Source organism: Osmerus mordax, chromosome 15, assembly GCF_038355195.1.
Source record: "Osmerus mordax isolate fOsmMor3 chromosome 15, fOsmMor3.pri, whole genome shotgun sequence".
NCBI lineage: Eukaryota > Metazoa > Chordata > Actinopteri > Osmeriformes > Osmeridae > Osmerus > Osmerus mordax.
This window is the reverse complement of record NC_090064.1, coordinates 11,277,324-11,298,412: the sequence shown is the minus strand read 5'-3', so window position 1 is coordinate 11,298,412 and position 21,089 is coordinate 11,277,324. Positions and strand designations below refer to the sequence as shown.

The following is a 21,089-nucleotide window of genomic DNA, read 5'->3' as shown; positions in this document are numbered from 1 at the left end:
AACGTCACAAAAAACAATGCACCTGTTGTTGCAGATAGGTGCAGTGCGCGAGGCAAAAGGTGCAAAACAGAAGTGTCTCCAGATCTGGTTTTATTGGTTATATCATGTTATACCATAAATTATAACGAGAAACCATATTTAAAGGACCTGTCAAATGGCCAAGTACAACGTCATCAACGAAACCGGACACTGTTAGGGGATGGCCTTAAACGAAGAAACAGAACACCGGGATGTTTTTGCCTGGATCAAAGCCATGAGCATTGAGCAGCCGAACGATCATTAACTGAGACCTTACAACTGTGTTGGATTAGATGAGCTTGTCATTTATTATTTCTTGTCCGATTTTTATGCGAGGTCCTCGGCTACAACGGGTGATACGCATTCGCTTGAATAACGCTGTTTGTTACGGCTGTGCACGGCGAAGCGAGTGAGCTATATCTTTATGCTAGGCTAGCAGGCTGGAAAGTTGAGGAAAGGGGGCAATTAAACACTTCTATAAAGAGGTCAACTACAACGTTAACTACCTAGCAGTCATTATGGGTCTCATATTTGCCAAACTGTGGAGTTTCTTCTGCAATCAAGGTGAGTTGATGTTTGTTGGCAACGTGGGAATGTGCAGAAGTGGTGGATGCTGGAGGTAGTAACTAGCAGTATTGCTAATCATTATAAACTAGACGTGCTACTTAGCTCGCTAGATTCAGTTCGTCGTGTGTCAAACATGATATCTTAGCTAGCAGGCTTGCTACTTATTTATCAAGTGATGTATTGTGTTTTTGGAACATCAACGTAGACATATTTTAGCTTGCGTTGGTATTCAGAATTCTGGCACAGCCTGTATCAATCCATCCAGGGAATAAAGTCAAGACAAGTGAGTTCGCAGTGGCCGCACTAGCTACCATGCCAACTTGCTAGGATGAGGTTCTAGCTAGGTAACTGGATTTGAAAATTGAGTATCATGCCATGGAGAAAAATGTATTGCGCAATGTGTGGACATGATTCTGCTCAGCTAGCTAACTTGTGACTTATCACTTCTTGATAAGATTGGATGTCCAATTGCTGACACGTTTACGTGTTTTAGCTTGCTATTTGTCGTGGTCGACTGCAATACAATGATATTAGATGTAATGTAAATGACCAAGAGGTTGGGCAAAAACATAAGTGTATTGGTCGAGTGTTTAGTGTTTGTGCCCCTTTTCTATTCCATTGTTACACAAACGAAGGTTCAGATGCAGAGGAACAGATCTTCATGGTCTGAAGAAAAAAGTGGAACTGGGGTGCTTTTAGGAGTCCACAGTTCACAGAAATTTCAGATGTGGTCTCAAGTTTTTAAATACCAGAATTCAACTTCTATTTGAAATGTGGTGAGTTGAAGTGTACAATAAATTGCTGAGACTGTCAACTTTAAGAGTTTTTTTTAAATATACAACTAAGGGCTAGGCCTTCCCATTGTCTCTGCTTTGAAATGATGTAATGATTTGGAGTATATCCTGTGGCTGTCTGTGGGAGCTGTCTGTGGCCTAATTCCTTGGTAGTGGTGGGAAAAGCTGTGCTAGGGCCCACCTACCTTTTTACAGCAGCACTGGATAGCTAATCCCAACCTAATACCTGGATTAGTGTCTTGGACCTCTCTCAGTGTATTTCGTTTCACTCACTCAGAGACAGTGAGATGTTAGTGAAAGTGTGAGATTGAGTCGTACTATTATTACACTACATTTGGAGTTTGTTTGTTGTGCTTTCAACTTTAGCCTAAATCATGTAGGCCTATCAGTAACAAAGTGGGATAGGGTATTCTACTATTATCTTAAGTAGGAGCACCAAGAACGTATGCATGTTGGACATGACCAGTTTATTGAGTTTAGTGGCTGTATTGGCTGAGGCATAGAGATGCAGTGAAGCACTGTCTATTTTGTAGGAAGTAATAGGAATTCAACATCATCCAACATCCTGTATCTGACGCCAGGCCTGTCAGTATCATGGGCCCTCTGACCGGTCTTCCTTCCAGTCTCCCACACTCAGCGTCCAGAGGTTGAGAAGTCAAAACACTCATGTGAGATATTCTACCACGGACGTGCCTGCTTTGATACGGCCTTTTGGTCTTTCATGGCTCCCTGTTTGACAAACAGGTGTTAAATCTCCTATAACAGCATGGCAGTAAAGTGAATCCTGCTATGGGGAATTGTGGGGCTGGGTTAAGTTAGGCAAGGATAGACAAAGCTATGCTGAAAGACAAATGACGATCAGAACAAAAAGTTAAGGCTTTGGAAGGAAATGTCATGACTTTGTGAATGGGTGCTTGTAAAACAAACTGTGTGAATACCAGGAAGGACAATTCTGAATGGAACATAGCACAAACTAGGTCAGTTTGGCAGTAGGCCATTCCCAGAAGTCATTCCTTACTTGGTATTGTTTTCATTAGCGATGCATATGAGTGACTGGCATGAAGGGTAAATTCTAGTTCGTTAAGATGTGGCTCCACTGATATTGGAGTTTCAGACAATCATGTTGCTAATGTAGATGTTTTTAATGTTTCAGAACACAAGGTCATAATTGTTGGGCTGGACAATGCTGGAAAGACCACAATACTGTACCAGTTGTGAGTATATCTTTTCTTTCTTTTCATGCATCTTTTTTGTCTTTATCTCCCTGTCCGTCTCTCTCACTATCGGTGTCTGGCTTCTCGGTGTCTCTCCCTCAATCTAACTGTAACATTCTGATCTCCTTCCCCCCTGCCAGTCTGATGAACGAGGTGGTTCACACGTCACCCACCATCGGCAGCAACGTGGAGGAGATAGTGGTGAAGAACACCCACTTTCTCATGTGGGATATCGGAGGCCAGGAGTCTCTCAGGTCCTCCTGGAACACCTACTATTCCAACACTGAGGTGGGTCCTAACACTCACACACGCTCCCTCTCTTTCTCGCTCGCTCTCTCACACACACCCAAACGCACACTCTACCTCCGCAGGCAGGATGTGAACTACCCTGGCCTGTATGCATGTATAGACATGGCTGGCTGGCAGCAGCCTGTGGCGTCTGTGTGCGCTGCTACTTTGCCTGTGACTTTGCAGCGGGGCTCCATAATCCCTCATAGATGTTGTTGGACAGGAGAACAAAAGTAGCATCCTGCTGCAGTAGCCGTCCCCCCCCACCTCACACTCACAGCAGCTGGTGTATTTGTTCAGAGCACAGACGGCTGCAGAGGCCTCCCAGGTCAAGGGTCACCCTGCTACAAAGGCGCGGTCTGAAAGGAGGGGTCAGGACCAGCCTCTATGGGGCCAGGACGGAGGAGGACGATGAGTAGGAGGAGGGTTTAAGAGGGAGAGTAGTCCTGGAAAAAAAGATCTGTGTAAACCCCCCCCCATGGTCAAGCCTGTTATCTAGCACGGCCCGTGTTTATACTGTACACCTCAGCATAGCACTCTGCTTGCTTTTCATTTACACACAGCGCTGACAATGGGTCTCCCTCACTCGGCATCCTACCCGCTCCTATTGTATTGTTTGTGTGTCTGAACACATCCACTCACATGTAGACCACCTGATTATTCCTTGTCTCTGTAGTCACTGTAGAAGCCTAGCCACCCTTTTGTTGTGACCCAGACCGCTCCAGTAGGAAATCCCCTCCCACCGTGCCTCACAGCACCTCGTCATTGGTGGAGGCTCCGGTCACATGTGTGAGTCACGTGTCTCCTCTTATTTCTAGTTCATCATATTGGTGGTGGACAGTACGGACAGAGAGAGGCTGGTCATCTCCAAAGAAGAGCTCTACCGGATGCTGGCTCACGAGGTAACCCTTCTGTTTTGTGCGTACACACACACACACACAGTGAGAAAAACTGTGCCATACTTGTCCTATCTTATCACAGATAGGGATTCTACTCCAGCCTTTTAGGCTCTGTTACGACACATCCTGTCCATTTACCCATTTGTCAGACTTCCCACCGTCACCTTGTTCACTAGAAGTTTCCGTCCCAGTTGTTATGTAACGTCTCGTACAGGCTAGTGCTCATTGTCCTCTTACCCCTATCCTCCCCTGTCCTATTCTTCTCTTGCTTCAGGACCTGCGGAAGGCAGCTGTGTTGATTTTTGCCAACAAGCAGGATATGAAGGACTGTATGTCTGCAGCAGAGATCTCCAAATACCTCACCCTCAGCTCCATCAAAGACCACCCCTGGCACATCCAGTCGTGCTGCGCACTCACAGGAGAGGGGTGAGACAGCCGCAAATTGACACCTCACACACACCCACGATAAAGAGAACAGAAGATAAACTTAGTCTATTGTCCCAGTTTATCTCAAGTTCTCAAACACACAAGTCTAGATTTTCTGATGTCTTGCTGGATACTGAACCCATTCTCTCTCTCAGCTTGTGTCAGGGGCTGGAGTGGATGACCTCGAGGGCGGGACTTAGATAGCCCCTCGCCCAATGATGGACTGACTTTCTGCCTGTTCCACCTATCAGGTGGCATCCTAGCCTCCCCTTAGTGGCTGCTTTTTAAAACAAAACAAAAAGTTCCAACTAACTTCAAGACTGCACAGAGGTGCCTCTCTTCACTACGCGCAACCTTACCTGTTACAGCGAGAGACCCTCCCCAAGTATTAACCTCAGTGGTCAACAGACGTCTGACCACAACTCAACCACAAGGACTGCCGGTTGCCTAGCTGTGAATCTACTGGTCATCATGAGAACCAATTTGTTTTCTCTTTGTGGGACATTAGGACATGTACAGAGGACAGTGGAAATGCATGCCGTTATCACTACATATCATCTACAGTTTTATGTCAGAATGCCATATTCAAATCATAACTGGGATCATCGCCTATCTGGAATGTTCATCATTTTATGTGGGTGTGTATTGTGGGTGGGTTTGTATTTTCAAAACAGTTCAATACCTAAGGCTTTGCGTGTTCCAGTTGGTTGTTTGGGATGGGACACAGAATGGGCTTAGTCTCTGGCGAACAAGCACACAGTGGTGTTATCATAAATGTTTAAATGCTCATGGTGCAGTCAGGTTCAATATTATACACTACCTCATAAACTGGGGTAGTGTATCCAGATCTTGTACTTTTTTCTTTTTTATAGTTCATGACCATTTTCTCAGTGGTAACTGTAAAAGTTGCAGTATCATAAGCTATGATGGTCTGAATTTAAAAACCAGTTCCTACTGTGTTAAACTGTGGTCTCCAGGTGCCTGAGCCATGGTGCAAGATGGGGATCAGCCAAGTAAAGACTAATACAAGGTGACGCTGGATGCGTCTGGGTGCAGACCTCAACAACACTCTCAAACAAAGTAGATTCTCACCTCAGTATGCAACCGTTACGATTGTGTGGATGTTGATGCTACAGATGTCAGTTTTTTGTTTTGTTGCTATTACAGTGTATGTTTATATTTTATACATAATGCAATGTCATGGTCAGCAGGTTAACTTCCAGCTGAATGATGTCATACCTTTCGTCGTGTGTTTGGAATGAGTCCTGGTTCCTGATGACATGTCTCTTGTCTCTGGCAGCTGTGTTGCTATGTTGAGCATCCCCTCTACCCCCTCCCCCAGCAAGCCTCTTGCAGCCCCTAATCACAACCGGGGTTGGAACAGAAGCCCACTGGAGGATAGCTGTCCAGGAACAGGGGTTTGGGAGCCCTGGAAGGTTAGGGACCTTCCTCCTAATGTGCCACAAACATTTCAGGCTGTGTGTGAATGGAATGTGCTCCATGTTTTTTCTTCTTCTCTGCAGATGCTGGTCTAAACACCTGAATCAGGGCTTGAGTCAGTTCAGTTTTAATTTAAACATTTCTCAGTGGACATATTGTTATTTTTGGACTATTCCAACGAAACAAAACGAAAAAAGACATGTCATTTCAAACCACACCAAACTGACCCCAGCCTTATTCTAAAGGTGTGTACGTGCATAAGTATTCGGCCTATGTGACTTTGATGTAAGATACTCTAACATCTATGCCCGTGTCACTTTCTATTGTCCTATACCTTCTCTGCCAAGCTCTGTAGCGGCCAAAGAGACTGAGTGGTGGCAGTTGCAAGAGGGTTTCAGTGTTAAATAGGATCTCATTGAAAGTACAAGTCATGAGTGTGGATGGTGATGATGGTTCTATAGTGTCTCTGGGTCTGAGGCTCTTGACCAGACTATTGCTCTGGTCTTCAGTATTTCACCATTGGAAAGCAGGACAATGATCACAGTATCATGTTGTGGTTTCACTCGTGCTGTTCGTTACATATTCAGCTGGGGGACAGTCACTTTAAAATCAGGGGATGACAGGTACGATCTGTGTCATGCATTTCCATTTTTTATTTCATTTTTAATAAACCTTTATTTTGAAACTGAGGCTGTTTTTCGAGTTATTACTACTTAGAAATGGAAGCCATTTGTAAATGTGAATGGGACAATTATAGAGAAGTCATTTGATATGAAATGGAGCTTAAAGGTTTTACATACAATCATCAGAATCAGAATGGGATTTATTCGCCATGAAAGTTTGCACAGACAAGGAATTTGCTTTGGCAGGAAGGTGCATACAATAAACATATACCTAAAATTTAAATATGTGGACTATCTATACTAAGGGTACATAAACTAGCAGTACTAAGTGGGATTAGAATAGAATTAAATATACAATAAAATGTGAGGTAAACTGTATGTGGAATTTAGATCTACAACTGCTGTACGATGACATCAACATCAACTAGGTGGCAGCATAACACCTTTATGTCAACCTTTAAAGTCCATAAAATCCAATAGCACCATAATCTGTGCAGTGCACTCTGTACATGTATATTAGGTTCCTTTAGTCCTAACTGAAGCATTTGACACCTTAATGTTGCAATCTAGTATTGAGGGCATCAGTCTAAATGGCTCTTGAGAGAATACCATTCTGATCGATGGGCCACTTAAAACATTTATTACAGCTTGACTGAAGAGCTGGATCTGTGAAGAGGCAGTTTTAGTAGGCCTCCCCTCTTTAGCTAAGTAACACCATTACCAGATGGAAATGCTAGTCTTCTATATGGATCATGACATGGGGTTGAGAGGGAGCATTCCACTGTGGATGGTTCTGAATGGAACAGCCTGCTGTCTCCTCCTATCTCCTCCCTGCTGTCTCCTATCTCATCCCTTCTCTCTTTTCTTCACTGTTTCCTCCTCTTCCTCTCACGTAAAGATTATAAAGCATACAGTGTAGGTAATCAGTTGGCCTATTTGAACATCGGAAGAAACTTGATTTCAATCAGACGATTCAGCTTTTTTTCAGCACGATAAATTCTGCGGTGTTTTTCTGCAGCAGGCAGAAATTGTTTTCTTTTGGTTCATTGTCCAAGCTTTTGGATGCCATTAATCATGTTTCTGTGCCTTCATCCGTCTTGCAGCGGTGTCGAAACAATGTCTTGAAAGGTCATTAGTTTGAGAATGAAAGATTTGAAGCTGCACATGCAGATCACCATTACCACCCAGACCAGATATAACAGTATGTCCCAGACAGTTATTTCAGAAATGGACTTTGTGGGTTTGTTTCTTCAGTACTACAGCAAGTGAAGTCATTAGAAATACCTCATTTGTTGACCTACCTGTGTTGATATTGGACAATCAGTTCTTGTTAAATAAAAGTAGCTTGACTTGGAGCCGACAGGGATGATTGGACAAGAGATGAGGCCATAAGGAGGTGTGAACCAAAACATTGAATGAAAAAAAGAAAGGAGGGAGAACAAGGGAAACATGAGATCAGGAAGCGATGGCAGAGATGGAGGGAGGAAAAAAAAAGAGGAACATGGATTGATCTACAGGTTGGGATCATTAGGAGCAAGATCTGGCATCAGTCACAACTGACCTCTTAATGACTCATCTAATGAAGAGTGGTGCTGAGCTGTAATCCATACCAATATCGTTGGGATAAACAACTTCATAGTAAGGAAAATGGATGTCTCAGCCAGACTCTAGTTCATGTTTCATTGGACGATAGGAAAGCACCACGTCACCCCTTCTGTTCCCTCCTACTTATTCCTTCTAAAATTCCTCTGCATCACACGGCCATTTACCACTTCCTCATCATGCGCCCCGACGGAGAGGGGAGGGGGGGGGGGGACTGGTGTTCTTTGACAGCTGTTTACGATTGGAAGGTGTTCTTTGATGGTCGTTTGTGATTGGCTGGTGTTGTTCAGCGGCTAGTTTTGATTGGCCAGTGTGATTTGCATGCACTCAGAACCATCTGTGGTGCAGAGCGTTGTTCTCTCACATCAGGGATGGGGACAGATGGTGACGGTCCCCTTCCAGCCTGGAGACAAGCTTTGTTAACACACTCATCGCTCATCAGCCTCTCTCACATTCACTGCCGTTACCAAGTTAGTCTTTTCTCAAGTGGCGAGCACTGAAATGACTAGGAAAGGTGTTATTCAAAGTTTATGGTCATGACAACAGCACAAGACATGTTTCTGGTTTGAAAGCCTTTCGGGGGTTTGATGTTAATGTATGACTGGACTGAAGAGACGTCCTGTTTGGGAGGGGCAGACCTGGGAAGCCCTGATGGATCTGTCCATGGGCTTCCCATGACAAGATTCAGTCTGTAAAGTCTAATTGTACGCAACAGCCTTGGGTAGGCCAGATCCAAACTGAAGCCAGACTGCCTGACTTCTGAAACAACAAGGATTAATTATGTGTTATTATTATTCTACAAATAAAGGTTCCCAAGTCCAAAGGAATATAGATTAAATGTGAACCTGTTGAGCAGTGTCTGGTATCTTGCAGAAAATACCATCGGAAATTCAGTAAATTCACTTTTGAGACATCCCTCTCTTTGTCAGTTCTCTGCTATCATAGCTTGTTGGCCCTCCAGGAGTGTCAGCAATGCTGTGATGGTCTACTTATGACAAGAAAAGGGAAAGAAAACCTGAGCTTTTTTAAACGTTCAGTCAACTAAAACTTGTACTGAGTTTTGTCATATAATCTTCTAAATCTAATGATCATTTGGAATTCTATAAGCCATCTGGTGCATCTTTTCAATATCAACTAAATAGCAATTGGAATATGAATCTATCAAAAGTCACTCCCCTTAAGCATCATGACTGGTTACACGTCAAATATTGTGTGTCTCCATGGTAACATCCTGAGTACTCTCTTCTATTCTCTTTAGGTTGAGATCATGAATACATATTTTATGTGACACTCAATCTGTAAAAAAAAGTAGCCTACAGTTCAAAGAAATAAGATGAGTTAAAATCAGATCAATATTATATATTTTCTTCTCTTTCATTGCAACGAGTATTTCTGTAATTCAACAACCACTGAAAACGTGAGGAAAATCAGAATAGTCCCAACAAGTAGGGTACTTCACTTCTACATCTTCATTTTTATCTACAATATGAGCCTCACAACACTGTAGGCCTGTGTCATTTTGCAGGCATAAATTTACACATGGGCCTATAGGCTCCAAAGCAGAGTAATCCCTATTTCTCTGGTCTGTTGCAGACTGACAGGCATTTGCTTTAGTAAATGGGTTTGCATCTTTCCAGCTAATCAATAGATGGCCTGCTTCTACAACACTGGCCTTTGGCCAGACTTGGATGTAATGTTATGGAACTTTATCCTGGTCACACCGGAACAATGTTCTACTGTTATGACTGGAGTATATTAAGAGTTTACGCGTTTATATTAGGCTATAATTTAGTACATTAAAGGAGTGTATGGTGGTGATTCTTTTAGCAAATTATGGGGCCTTTTTCCTTTAATTGACCATGCCATTCATCTGTATCCAAGGTTTAATGTACTGAGACTCATCTGTAGGCTACTTGACGATACGATTTATTTTCCCCATGACTGGTTTCTTTGGAATCATCCATTCGTATCTAGAGTCATCCATTCGTATCCAGGATCAAGCGCTCACATGAATATTTATGGTCGTTTAACAGTTACACTCCTCCGAGATAATCACACTGTCTCCACATTACTTCCCAAAAAATTCAATTTGGTAGAGAGCCAACAGTGTCGTGACATTTTCATAGTCACACAAGCGCCAAATTTAGCCTGTTTTATTCCTTCTGAAATCTAATTTGCATTTGGCCAGGATGCAGGATCTGTTACATTCACATGATAGGTAGCACAGTCAGAAACTAGGAAGACAATAGGACCTGCAGTTCCTTCATGGATGAATGAATGACCCCCCATTAACGTGATTTACGCAAAAAAATGATATTTTAGCAGTGGGAAAGTATGGTGGCACTGTGTCTTTGTTGATGTAGCATACATTGCAAGTCTACTATCTCCCCTCCCACAAAGCTTATGTGGGAGAGGAGATTAACTTATGTAAAGTTTCAGAGGGTGTTTGGTCAACAACCCACATATTATCATTCAGGCTCCTAAACATGCATTCACACTCCCCTAGCATTTTTACCCCTTATCAAACTGTAATACTTCTCTGATGCTCCAAAGCAGAGATCTCTGGTACACAATTTCTGAAGAAAGCGCATCTTCCAGAAATACATGTTGCCAAAATATCCTCAGTGAGGAATGAATATGTTTTTCACCTGCTAATCCTGATATGACGTTCAGTTTCTGCTTCTAAACTGGATGTGCTGTTGTGTGGTCTTTCTCAAGGAAGCTTGATTAAATAAAAGTTATAGTTTCCTGAAGTTTCTATGTCTCTGACAGTTTGTATGCATGTCATCTAACCTATTAAGTTATTTATATGCTGACAGGTAGTATTTTCCATGGGTTATTCCTTAAAATGTACTTGAATTGAAACAAGAAACCATTAAAGCCACACTTGGTCCCGTCTGTGTTCTCAAACACAGACGGTGATTTCAAACATAACCTGAGATTCCAACAAAAGAAGCATAGAAAAGTGCCAAACCTCTCATCGATTGACATCAAAAAAACAATCACGGCCAGAATTTGTTTTCATAGCCTGCTACAAAGGAGATACTGTACAAAATAACTTCCTCTTTCTGGTCTTGAGTTCTGAAGGGAAGTTGTGGCTAGTCTGCCATCTTTATCTGTAAGTGGCAGAAGGCCCTGCTGGTGACTGGATGAGTTGATTGGAGGGGAGAGGGTCACAGCTGATATGGCCTGGCAGTGAGCAGAAGGAACAGGAGGCAAATTATAGACTGGCACAGACAGGCGGGTATAGGATGGCACTGGTGGGCAGGGCATGGGGCAATGGGTCAACACACAGACAAAGACTGCAATTCTTACGGCAATTCCACTAACTTCCCCATCCTACCTGTTAGCCAGCGTGACCTGCATGAAGCCTATCTGCTATGTCTGAGATCTGAAGGAAAGGCAGAATAAATTCAGTTATTTTCCCATTAAGCTGGTTTCACGCTTTTATCGTCCTTATATTTCTTCAAAGATTAAGAGATCAGTTTCATATCTAGACAGATGCTCTTTGGTCAGTTATCTAAATGCCATTTACTCCAACACAATGCAGCAGAATTAAACTAGTTGGTCGGTCAGCAGTGTCCTTGGGTTCTGCTGTGTGAAAACATACCGATTAATCTGTTTTGACAGGTTAAAAGCTGTCGCCTATGTTGAAGCCAGATGAGGTACTGTACCCAGGGGAGGAAGTGCTCTTCCTTTAAGAACCTTCCGGAAATTCGGACATATTAACCTGTCCCTCAAGCTTCCTTGATGATGAAGATACCATTCTGGACCTTCGGCATGGTGAATTATCTTCACTGAATGAAAAGGCTGAAGTTTTGGTGGAAGCAAAGGAGAGAAAATAGAATATATTATAATTTGTATTCAATGTAACTTTTCAGGTGTTTCTAGGAAACATGCAACATGTAATATGATTTTATATTATTGTACCTCCTCTTTTTCTACAATAAGTGGATGAGTTTTGTATTTAACTGCCGTTGAGGTGTTAATGAATGGCAGCCCATTAGCAACCAGTCACATGGAACACTATTTAATCACTGCAGATTAGCAGCCTGTCTCTGTTACGTATTAGCTATTAATGTGAGTGATAGGAAATGAAAATACATGAGCAACAACCATCCTATGGTAATGTAGAAAGGTGTACAAGACATGGATAATAAGATACAATTAGCAATGGAGGAAATCTGCATCCTAATTTATCACCTCTCGCTGACTTCAAGGTGTTCCTAGAGACCCTTTGCAACTCAAAATGTCATGCCACATTATTGGCCCTATCCTAGTTCATCATGTTAAATGGCCTACAGTATGATACAGCTTAAAGACAGAACTCTTAAGGTTCTTTCAACTGGTGTGAGGATGTGTTTTTGGCAGTTTGTGTGAGTGTTCATGTGTGTGTGGCTGTCCTCAGCTCCCTGTCTTGTTAAATAGGGGAGATTTATAAAACCTGCACATAGTTTTATCAGAGAGGACAGTCAATACATCTGATTCAGCCCATGTCATTTTTTGCAGGCAATACAGTGATGCTGGTGATGTAAGTTACTGTGATCATTATGTATAACAAGTTTTATCTATACACCAGTCTTTTACACTGAGAACACAGGGGGAACAGATTTCCCTGGAGGCCTGAGTAAATTGGTTCCCCCTCTGTATATTACAGTCTGGCCATGTATAAAGCAACACAGTGATTCTGGTGATGTATGTTACTGTGAACATTATGTATAGCAAGTTTTATCTATACACCAGTCTTTTATACTGAGAACACAGGGGGAACAGATTTCCCTGGAGGCCTGAGGAAAGTGGTTCCCCCCTGTATATTACAGTCTGGCCATGTATAAAGCAATACAGTGATGCTGGTGATGTATGTTACTGTGATCATACCTCACAAGCTCCGTTAATGTTTCATAATACAACCCCAAATCTTCCTTGGCATGTGGCACGTTGCCCCTCACATCATTGAGAGGTGGCAGCTTGGTGGAGCTGGCATGCTCTTGACAGATGGGTGTGTTAATGCTTGGTTGGTTCACGAAACGGTTTTCATCTCCCAGCACACTCCACCTGTCAAGCTCATCTACACTTCATGTTCAATCCTGATTTTTATTATCTACGTTTTTCGCGGTTGGTCAATATAGGTTATTGCTTTGGTAAATAGACTCCCGAAATCAAATCCTACCGTAAAGACGTAGAGATTAAAACCACGGTTGATATGCAATGCGACTAATAGGCATAATGAGTTGGGATGTAAAAAGCAAGGCAGAATTCACAACGGTGACGATTCTTTTCTTTTTAATGCATTCTAATTAACCAGCTGTCCAAAAGCGACAGAATGGAAAAAAGCCATTACGATGACGAATGGAAAGTCAACAAGACTGGGTTTGTATTCCACATACAGCTTTTTACATAAATATTCATGGCTCTGTAAACTGTTATAGAAGTGTAAACCAAAACACAGAAATCCACATGAAATATAAAGCTGCTAAAGAGAGTGTGGCTGTTCAGAGAGCATTGATAGTTTGCTAAGGTTTGCCAATGTTAGAATGCAGTAACTTGAGGTGTGAAGGCTTACATATTTATTTGTCCACATTTAGTTAGTAGTTAGTGAACATTTCATAATACGTTGTTTTATGTTCCAAGCACTTGCATCTGATTTTGGCCTACACTTCAGGAAACATTTCAGGGGACACCATATAGCAAAACTTGAGGTCAAAGCTTGCAGCAAAAACTAGCATGGTTACAGAGGAGAGGAAAATGAAATCATGTCTTTGTTTTAATATGTTGCAAGAGGAGCTGAGCCAGCACAAGACAAATTGCTCCGCAAATCGTTTGACAAATCGTTGCAATGGTTACACCATCCCACAAATCCTTGTGGGACCTAAATTAGATGTCTTTCTTATTTAAGTCACTTATGGTGGCGCAGTGTGCTGAGCTCTCTCTGGGCTATGAAGGTGAATTTAATCCCCATAGAGAAATGTCATAATCCTGAAAGGGGAGACAAAAAAAAATATCTTCAAAGAGATTGGAGAAACTAACACCTCTGCAAAGAAAGCAAAAAAAAATTTTTTTATTACTCTTGCCTCAACTTGAAATAGCATAACTTACCTGTATATGTTTGTGTCTGTGCATGCCTGTATGCATTTGAGCATTCACCATATACTGTCGTAATCATGTTTCAACACATTGATTCCATTGAAAGTGGACTGGGGTTGACAGTGAATGGATGTTCCTTTGATCTAAAATCTGCCAACTTGCAGTACACCATGTCTTTAAGTATGGGAACACTGACTGCTTGTAAAAAATTTATATAGTTGAGGAAGTCTTACTGTTAATGCGCATGTGTCCTAATGTGCCCTGTGGCAGCTCATTAGCAGGCTTTTTAATTGAGGTTTTGCCCCAGGATCAATTAATTAAGCTTAGGTGAGTCACTTTGGCAAAAAAACATGAAATGAAAAAGTCACTAAACAGAAAATGTGTTGCTTTGCCTGATGCCATGCCAGACATCCACCAGCCTGTCTACTCAAAATAAATTACCCCCCTTTTCACTGTGCATTGCACACAGAACCATCAGATGCATTTCCAACTTACTGAATCAGTTCCTACCCAGTCACTGATGCAGTAACATGAGAAACATGAGCTTGGTCTGTAATCATGTCATTGTTACACCTAATTGTACAGATGAGGTCAGAAATGACAATGAAAAGATTCATAAAACATCCATGATTATAATACACCTTTTCGTGCCTGTAGGATGACACAATATTGTCATTAGGCTACCAATGTGGGTCAATATAAGAATAATCAATTATTCTTATTCGTAATTGCTCCAGTTTACCATGGTCCCTCCATCAAGGTGTTAATTGCTCCCTGTTGTCTCAAGGTCATTAGGGCAACCTACCGCACAAATCAACTCACCCATTACGGAAAGACATCCTTTCCTGATCGATTCATGTCAAATTTGATTATGTGTGAGAATACATTTATAAAGTGAGTTGTGGACTGTTTTATGAGTGTCATAGAACAGCTTTTTAACACGTTTTCTCTCATGTGGACTCCCTTTTCTCTGTTATTGCTATGATTCTCAGTCTTCTGTCTGAAAATCCCACAGTATGTACATTTGTGTGACTTGCAAAGTGTGTTCAGGTCCGAACAAATATTTTATAGTCATGATGCGAAGGATATGCGCCTGCGCACACACACACACACACACACACACACACACACACACACACACACACACACACACACACACACACACACACACAGATATACACACGCAAGCACCCTGACTCACGTACACACACACAAGCACTCACACATACAGCCTATTGAGTAACAGCCATAAAAGCCATTTATTGACTTGTGATGATTCAGGCTCACAGCTTGTACGTGATCACTATCTAAAGGTAAACTGAACATTGTAAGTTAGTACCTCAGTTAAAAACGTTCTTGAAACCAGACCGTGTTTTATGGAATAAAGGGGTGAATGAGTGAGTGTTTCTGTTCCAGTCTACCTAATGACTGGGTTGGTTAGGGCCCTGTGCCTGCTGGCCTTTTGTCTGGGGTGTGTCTCTGTGTGTTTGTGTGTGAGTGCTGTGGCCTGCTTTGCTGGAGAGTTTTCCTGTGACAAGGGAACATGCCTGTCGGAGGACCGTGTGTGTGACTTCACCACCCACTGTGGGGATGGTAGCGATGAGAAAGACTGTGAGTAGTTCTAATTGATGACCCTTATTTTCAACAGTTATTTGTTTAATAGTGTCCATAGTCCATAGTGTCCACTATTTTATGAAGAATAATTGACCCGACTCCTGGTTCATCAAGTAATGTAACTTCTGAGCCCACAACTACAGCCACGTAACACCTCCAAATATAGACAAATATTATCCCTGGCATTTGCTGGGTGAGTCAGAGGTTTTAAAGTAAAATGTAGTTTATGGTTTCCAGTTCATCTCTGCGTGAAAGACAGAGTGAGCTGTCCTGCTCTGCCTAACAGTTTACTGTGTTGGTTTTGGAAGGTTCTAGGTACACTCGGTGTGACTTTGAGGAGGGTTTATGTGACCTGCTAGCTGGTTCAGACACAGACTCTGTATGGACCAGAGGAACCCACATTTCAGGCTCTGGACCCAAACACAACCATGCCAACAACCAATCCGGTAAATACAAATTGTGCAAGAAACTAAATGGCTATAAATGTGACACTGCCAAGTCTGAATTGTTAATTTAATTTTATCCTCATGTTCCTCCATCTTTGTTTTACTTTCGCTTCTTCTATTTTTCATTCACTCTATCTTACCCAGCTCATTACCTATTCCTCCAGAGCATTAGAGGGCAGAGGTCCTTGGCCTACCTACTTAGTCCTGCCTTCCTGCCCTCTGAGTCTTGCAGGGTAATATTATAAAGCCTATTCATCCCTCTCTTGATTGGATTGCTGGTCCCACATCATATCTGAATGACCAATTGTGTGTCCTTCCTCCATAGTTGACCTTCTATCACCACTCGGGGAGGGTGAAGGGAGGTCTGCAGGTTCTGACCCGATCACAGCCACTGGACCAGGATGTGCTGGTGTGGAGCCAATCAGAACCACATTCAGAACCATGGCAGAGGACTGTGACAGATATTACCAGTCAGCACCAGTTCCGGGTCTGTTCCCACTCTGTCTCACCCTCTTCAACACTGGGCCATGGGTGTGCTATCCGTCCCTGTCTTTTCAAAAAGTTGAATTGATACTAGAAGTCAACATTGTTTGCTGACTGATATTTGTAGCACAGATGAAATCACTTTCAGATCAATCAGCTGCGACAGGGTGTGTGATTATGCTAGTTTTCCAGTAATGGCATGACAGGTTGTTTCTCAGTACAGTAACCCAGAGTGCTATGTGATTTCTCCATCTAAAAAGAGTTCTACATCACCATGACACAACAAGTCACAGCTATTGTATAATACAGCACATTTATTCACCCAAGCCAGACCTACGAGTAAAGAGAAAAGCTCCAGGAGGCTAAAAGCAGGTGGACTTTGACCTGGGCTAAAACATTAGTCTGATAGCTTGTACTCTGGGCAGAGATAATGGTTTACTTACATTTAGTCATTTAGCAGACGCTCTTATCCAGAGCGACTTACAGTAAGTACAGGGACATCCTCCCCCGAGGCAAGTAGGGTGAAGTGCCTTGCCCAAGGACACAACGTCTTTTTTTTAGCACGGCCAGGAATCGAACCGGCAACCTTCTGATTACTGGGAACACCTATGCTCTTTTATCCAACCCACACTAACACCATTTCTACGCCACAAGCACACACACACACACAAACACACACACACACACACAAACACACACACACACATACACGCACACACACACACACAGAAGATGCAGACACACACACCACACCAGGAACACACCTGTGTCAGCATAAAAAGATATAGTGTGTTAAGATAAATATTGAATATTTGTGTCTGACAGGTGGTCGTTCGAGGGGAGATCTCTGCTGACAGCGGCCCCTCACAGGTCCTGGCCATCGATGACATTTCCTTTGGTGACGGCTGTGTGACAGTCCCCGGTAAGAGTGCCCTCTAATCTCGCTTCACTGCACACATCCTGCCGGAGGTCAAGTACAAAATGTCAATGCACATTCTGGAACAGTATCTAACCTTTTCCAAGCTCTGATAACCTCAGGTCGACGTGAGCTAGGATGACTCCTTGAACTCAGCTTCAAGTACAGCAAATCTTTGTTAACTCTGCTTTGTCACAAAAGATGAAAACACGACTCTCTCTCTGATTCCCTTAGAGCATAGACCGTGAAACCCAACCCTGCACAGAGCTTCAATGTTTTGGTCACTTGTCATCCTAAGGCAGCTTTGCTTGTATATTATGATTCAGTGGTCTACAGGGTTTATACACTCCAGAGACCTCAGAATTATGGACCATCGCTTTCTTCAATCACTTTGACCAAAGTACTATTTGTCAACATGAATCACACACCTGGGCATCTTTATAGGGGAACTTAAAAACGGCCATGATTCACCCAGTAGGATTTCAGTTTCTGCTCTCTGCGTCTATAAAGTAAATAAGGGGTTGTAACTTTTCTATAGAATTTCTAGTTTTAGCACTGGCCTCTTAGGCCTCAAGGTCCTAAAAATGTCTGTGCTGGATCTCTCTCCCAGGCTGTGGCAGTAACACTGTCTTGAACACTAGCATAGGTCTGTGAAGATCGAAGATTTGTCTGTCTGCCTGAGTCTCTGTCTGTCTGTTTGGATCTGCATTCCTGGCTATAGCTGTGTCTGTCTGTTTGTCTGGCTCTGTCTGTCTGTGTGTCTGTCTGTCTGTCCAGGTCTGCGTCTGTCTGCCTGGGTCTGCTTCCCTGCGTCTATCTGCTGCAGAGTGCGATCGGCTTGTTCTGACCAGCCTTGCATGTCTAAGTGGAGAGGGCAGGTCAAAGTCACCTCTCAGTTCTGTCCCTCTGCCTCCATCTGTCACAGGCTCCCCACAGTGAGCCGTGAACCGCACAACCCTGTAGATCCCTCTGCTCCATCAAGGATGTGAACACCAAAGCCAGAAACACACACGCAGCTATTCAGTGCCGGGGAACGCTCATTGAACGCTGGCTGTTCGTGTATCTCAGGTGTGCTTGTCTGGTGGTGCTCCTTCTCTACCACTAACCATGAATGACTCGGCATGATGGCATACCTCCTTTGCATCATTTAATCAGGGCTGAGGTGAAAAGAGGGATCTATTTAAAGATAGTTTGTGTCACATGAGATGGCTGCTGTGGTTGCGTAGAAGACAGAAGATGCTTTGTGGAGTGTCAAAGCTCAGGGACCCTCTGTCACTGCGTTCCCAGTCTCTTCTGCTTCAACACCGTGATGACATATTTTAAGGTCATCAAGGGGATTTGTGGTTGGTGAGACCAAGTGTCGTTCAGCCAGTTGCATTGAGGTCACTTTGACTCAAGTCAGGGGTCGCTTGCGTGCGGCGTCCTGCACCGTCTGCAGGTGTGCCCTGCTGCATCCTTCGATCCACTTGCTTTAGGGAACTCATGCAGCTGCAGGTGGAGCCCTATTATAGCTGTAATTAAATGTCTGGCTTGTCATGTTGCTCACGTCTCTAACGACATCTAACAAGCTGTCATGTATTCACAGTTACAGTCTCCTTTTATGTCTTGTGGCTTTTATTATTCAGCTCAGCTTACAGAAGTGCTGGGGTGAAATATGAGCCCCCAACAGGTACAGAATCAGAAATGATTTGCCACAAATTATGGCCTTACTACCATCCATAAAGACCCTGTGATTAAATGGTAACCATGGGTACCGGGTGAAAACTGTTATTAACTGTGCCTCCAAAACCGAATTCTGTATTAAAAGTCATGGCATACACAGCAGTGTGTCAGATTTGACAGGTTTGTTGGAATCCTTATGAATTAACCTATCCTATTTCTTGCAGTTCTGTCTGTTTGGCCTGTGGGGTATTGAATGTTGGCTCTTCTTGTTTGCTACAGTAGCTTCGACGACTTCAATGTTTTCCACCAGATTGTGTTATTCACTGAAATTAACAGAAGTTTACAGTCTGTAAATATAAATCAACAAGGATCCATTCAGGAAAGAGGGCTACTTTAGTGAGGATGGATCAAAACAACTTATCTTTCATTGGTCCCTTCTCTTTATGGTTAACTCCATCTGCAGTGCAGTCTATAACAATAGAACTGATGTACAACAGCAACCGCAATAAAGAATGTCCACAAAAAAGTCACTTAATGAACGTCTTGCATGACGTGCGTCAATGAAATCAACTTCCTACCCACATGGAGGGGCTTACTGTACATATAATGCTTTGCGCAATCAAAATTATTTCATAAAAGCCTGGATAGCTGCCAAGTCACAGTCATGTTGCACATTCAAATATATGTAAATTATTGTTGGAAATGTGTTTTCCAGTTCAGGACACTAGTTTGTACTGCTTCTTTGTCCAACCTGTGAGTGCTTTGTTTGTGTTCCCGGTCATAGACAGAAGTGTGGCTCCTCCCACCCCTGGGTGCCCCCCCTCCTGGTTCCCCTGTGGTCCCCCTGGGGTGTGTGTGGAGGACAACAAAGTGTGTGACTTCACCCCACACTGCCCAGACGGAGAGGATGAAGCCAACTGCTGTGAGTCCGTTCAAATCCAGGTTGTATTGAGGAAGACTGATCCATGCAACTTGTTTCATGGTTGTTTTATCTCTATCTCTTTCCCCGTATTGCAATGCAGCGTCTCACTGTGACTTTGAGGGGGGGTTGTGCGGCTGGTACGAGTTCACACAGGGGGATGGCTTCGACTGGGTCCGGGGGTCTTCTCCGGAGGTCCCACCCCACTACCAGAGTCAGGACCCCCCGCTGGACCACTCCACGAACAGCTCCAAAGGTAGAGAGACCACCTGAGGCAGCATCAGTCAAACACACACACATCTCTAGCCCATGATGTCTGAAAATAGCTTTCCTCCCTCTCACAGTCTTAATCGAAAAAGCAAAGTGCCACGTTAGGCAGATAAGAGGCCGCTGTCACCTTCTCAGTGTTGTTGCAGAGGAAATAAGGCTGGAAAATAATATTACTCACAGATTAAATCTATCACTTTTCCAAGAAAAAGCCCCCGTTGGACCTTTTTCTGAGTGCGGAGATTTGATGGGAGAAACGCTTCCTCAGCTTTCTGGATAATAGAGAGGAAAGAGACAACTCGCCCACTCTCTCTCTTTCCCTTCCTCCATTTCTCTCTCTGTCTCTGCCTCTCTCGTTTCTTGCCTCCCTTCCTCCTGCTGTTTTTCTTTCCTCTCATTTTTTAGGATCTCTAATTGGATGGCAAGCTTCTCACATCGTTTTTTTACAGTTACGTTCCATCTGTGCCTCTCCCCTCCCCTCCCCCGCTCCCTTCCAGTCATACGTCCTCTTCTATATCTCCTGCCTTCATGATCTGGTTAGGACAAGCCGTAATGTGATGTCATGAAGTGCTCCCTCTTTATCCAGATGCCTTCTGTCTTTCCTCAGGTCACTTCATGTTTGTGGTGAAGAACAGCAGCAGCCTGCACCCCAGAGCGGTCCTGAAGGGACCTCGCTTCCAGCAGACCGCGCCCGACTGCACCCTGACATTCTGGTAAGAACGAGCCCTGCTGGTACCCCTGTTGGAAATACTGACCGGAAGTGTCTGAAGCACTCATCTCTCTCTCTCTATGAGGACACCACGACACAGCAGAAACGCTCACCTATG

General features: G+C 43.3%; 2 protein-coding genes across 2 annotated transcripts in view; both read left to right on the top strand.

Annotated features, from left to right (window-relative positions):
* The first annotated feature begins 272 nt into the window (after positions 1–272).
* On the top strand, positions 273–6,331 carry arl8 (ADP-ribosylation factor-like 8). The gene is made up of 6 exons (XM_067251939.1): positions 273–582; positions 2,533–2,593; positions 2,734–2,881; positions 3,700–3,783; positions 4,055–4,206; positions 4,362–6,331. The coding sequence occupies exons 1-6, from the start codon at positions 537–539 to the stop codon at positions 4,408–4,410; spliced, it is 540 nt and encodes a 179-aa protein (XP_067108040.1). The 5' UTR covers positions 273–536; the 3' UTR covers positions 4,411–6,331.
* A 9,048-nt stretch (positions 6,332–15,379) lies between these two features.
* malrd1 (MAM and LDL receptor class A domain containing 1) overlaps positions 15,380–21,089 on the top strand; it is a 30,277-nt gene continuing 24,567 nt past the window's right edge. The window contains exons 1-8 of the mRNA XM_067252218.1: positions 15,380–15,566; positions 15,929–16,015; positions 16,160–16,248; positions 16,341–16,502; positions 17,324–17,420; positions 19,861–19,998; positions 20,099–20,251; positions 20,870–20,975. Coding sequence (XP_067108319.1) covers positions 15,380–15,566; positions 15,929–16,015; positions 16,160–16,248; positions 16,341–16,502; positions 17,324–17,420; positions 19,861–19,998; positions 20,099–20,251; positions 20,870–20,975 — 1,019 coding nt within the window. The remainder of the gene's footprint in view (positions 15,567–15,928; positions 16,016–16,159; positions 16,249–16,340; positions 16,503–17,323; positions 17,421–19,860; positions 19,999–20,098; positions 20,252–20,869; positions 20,976–21,089) is intronic.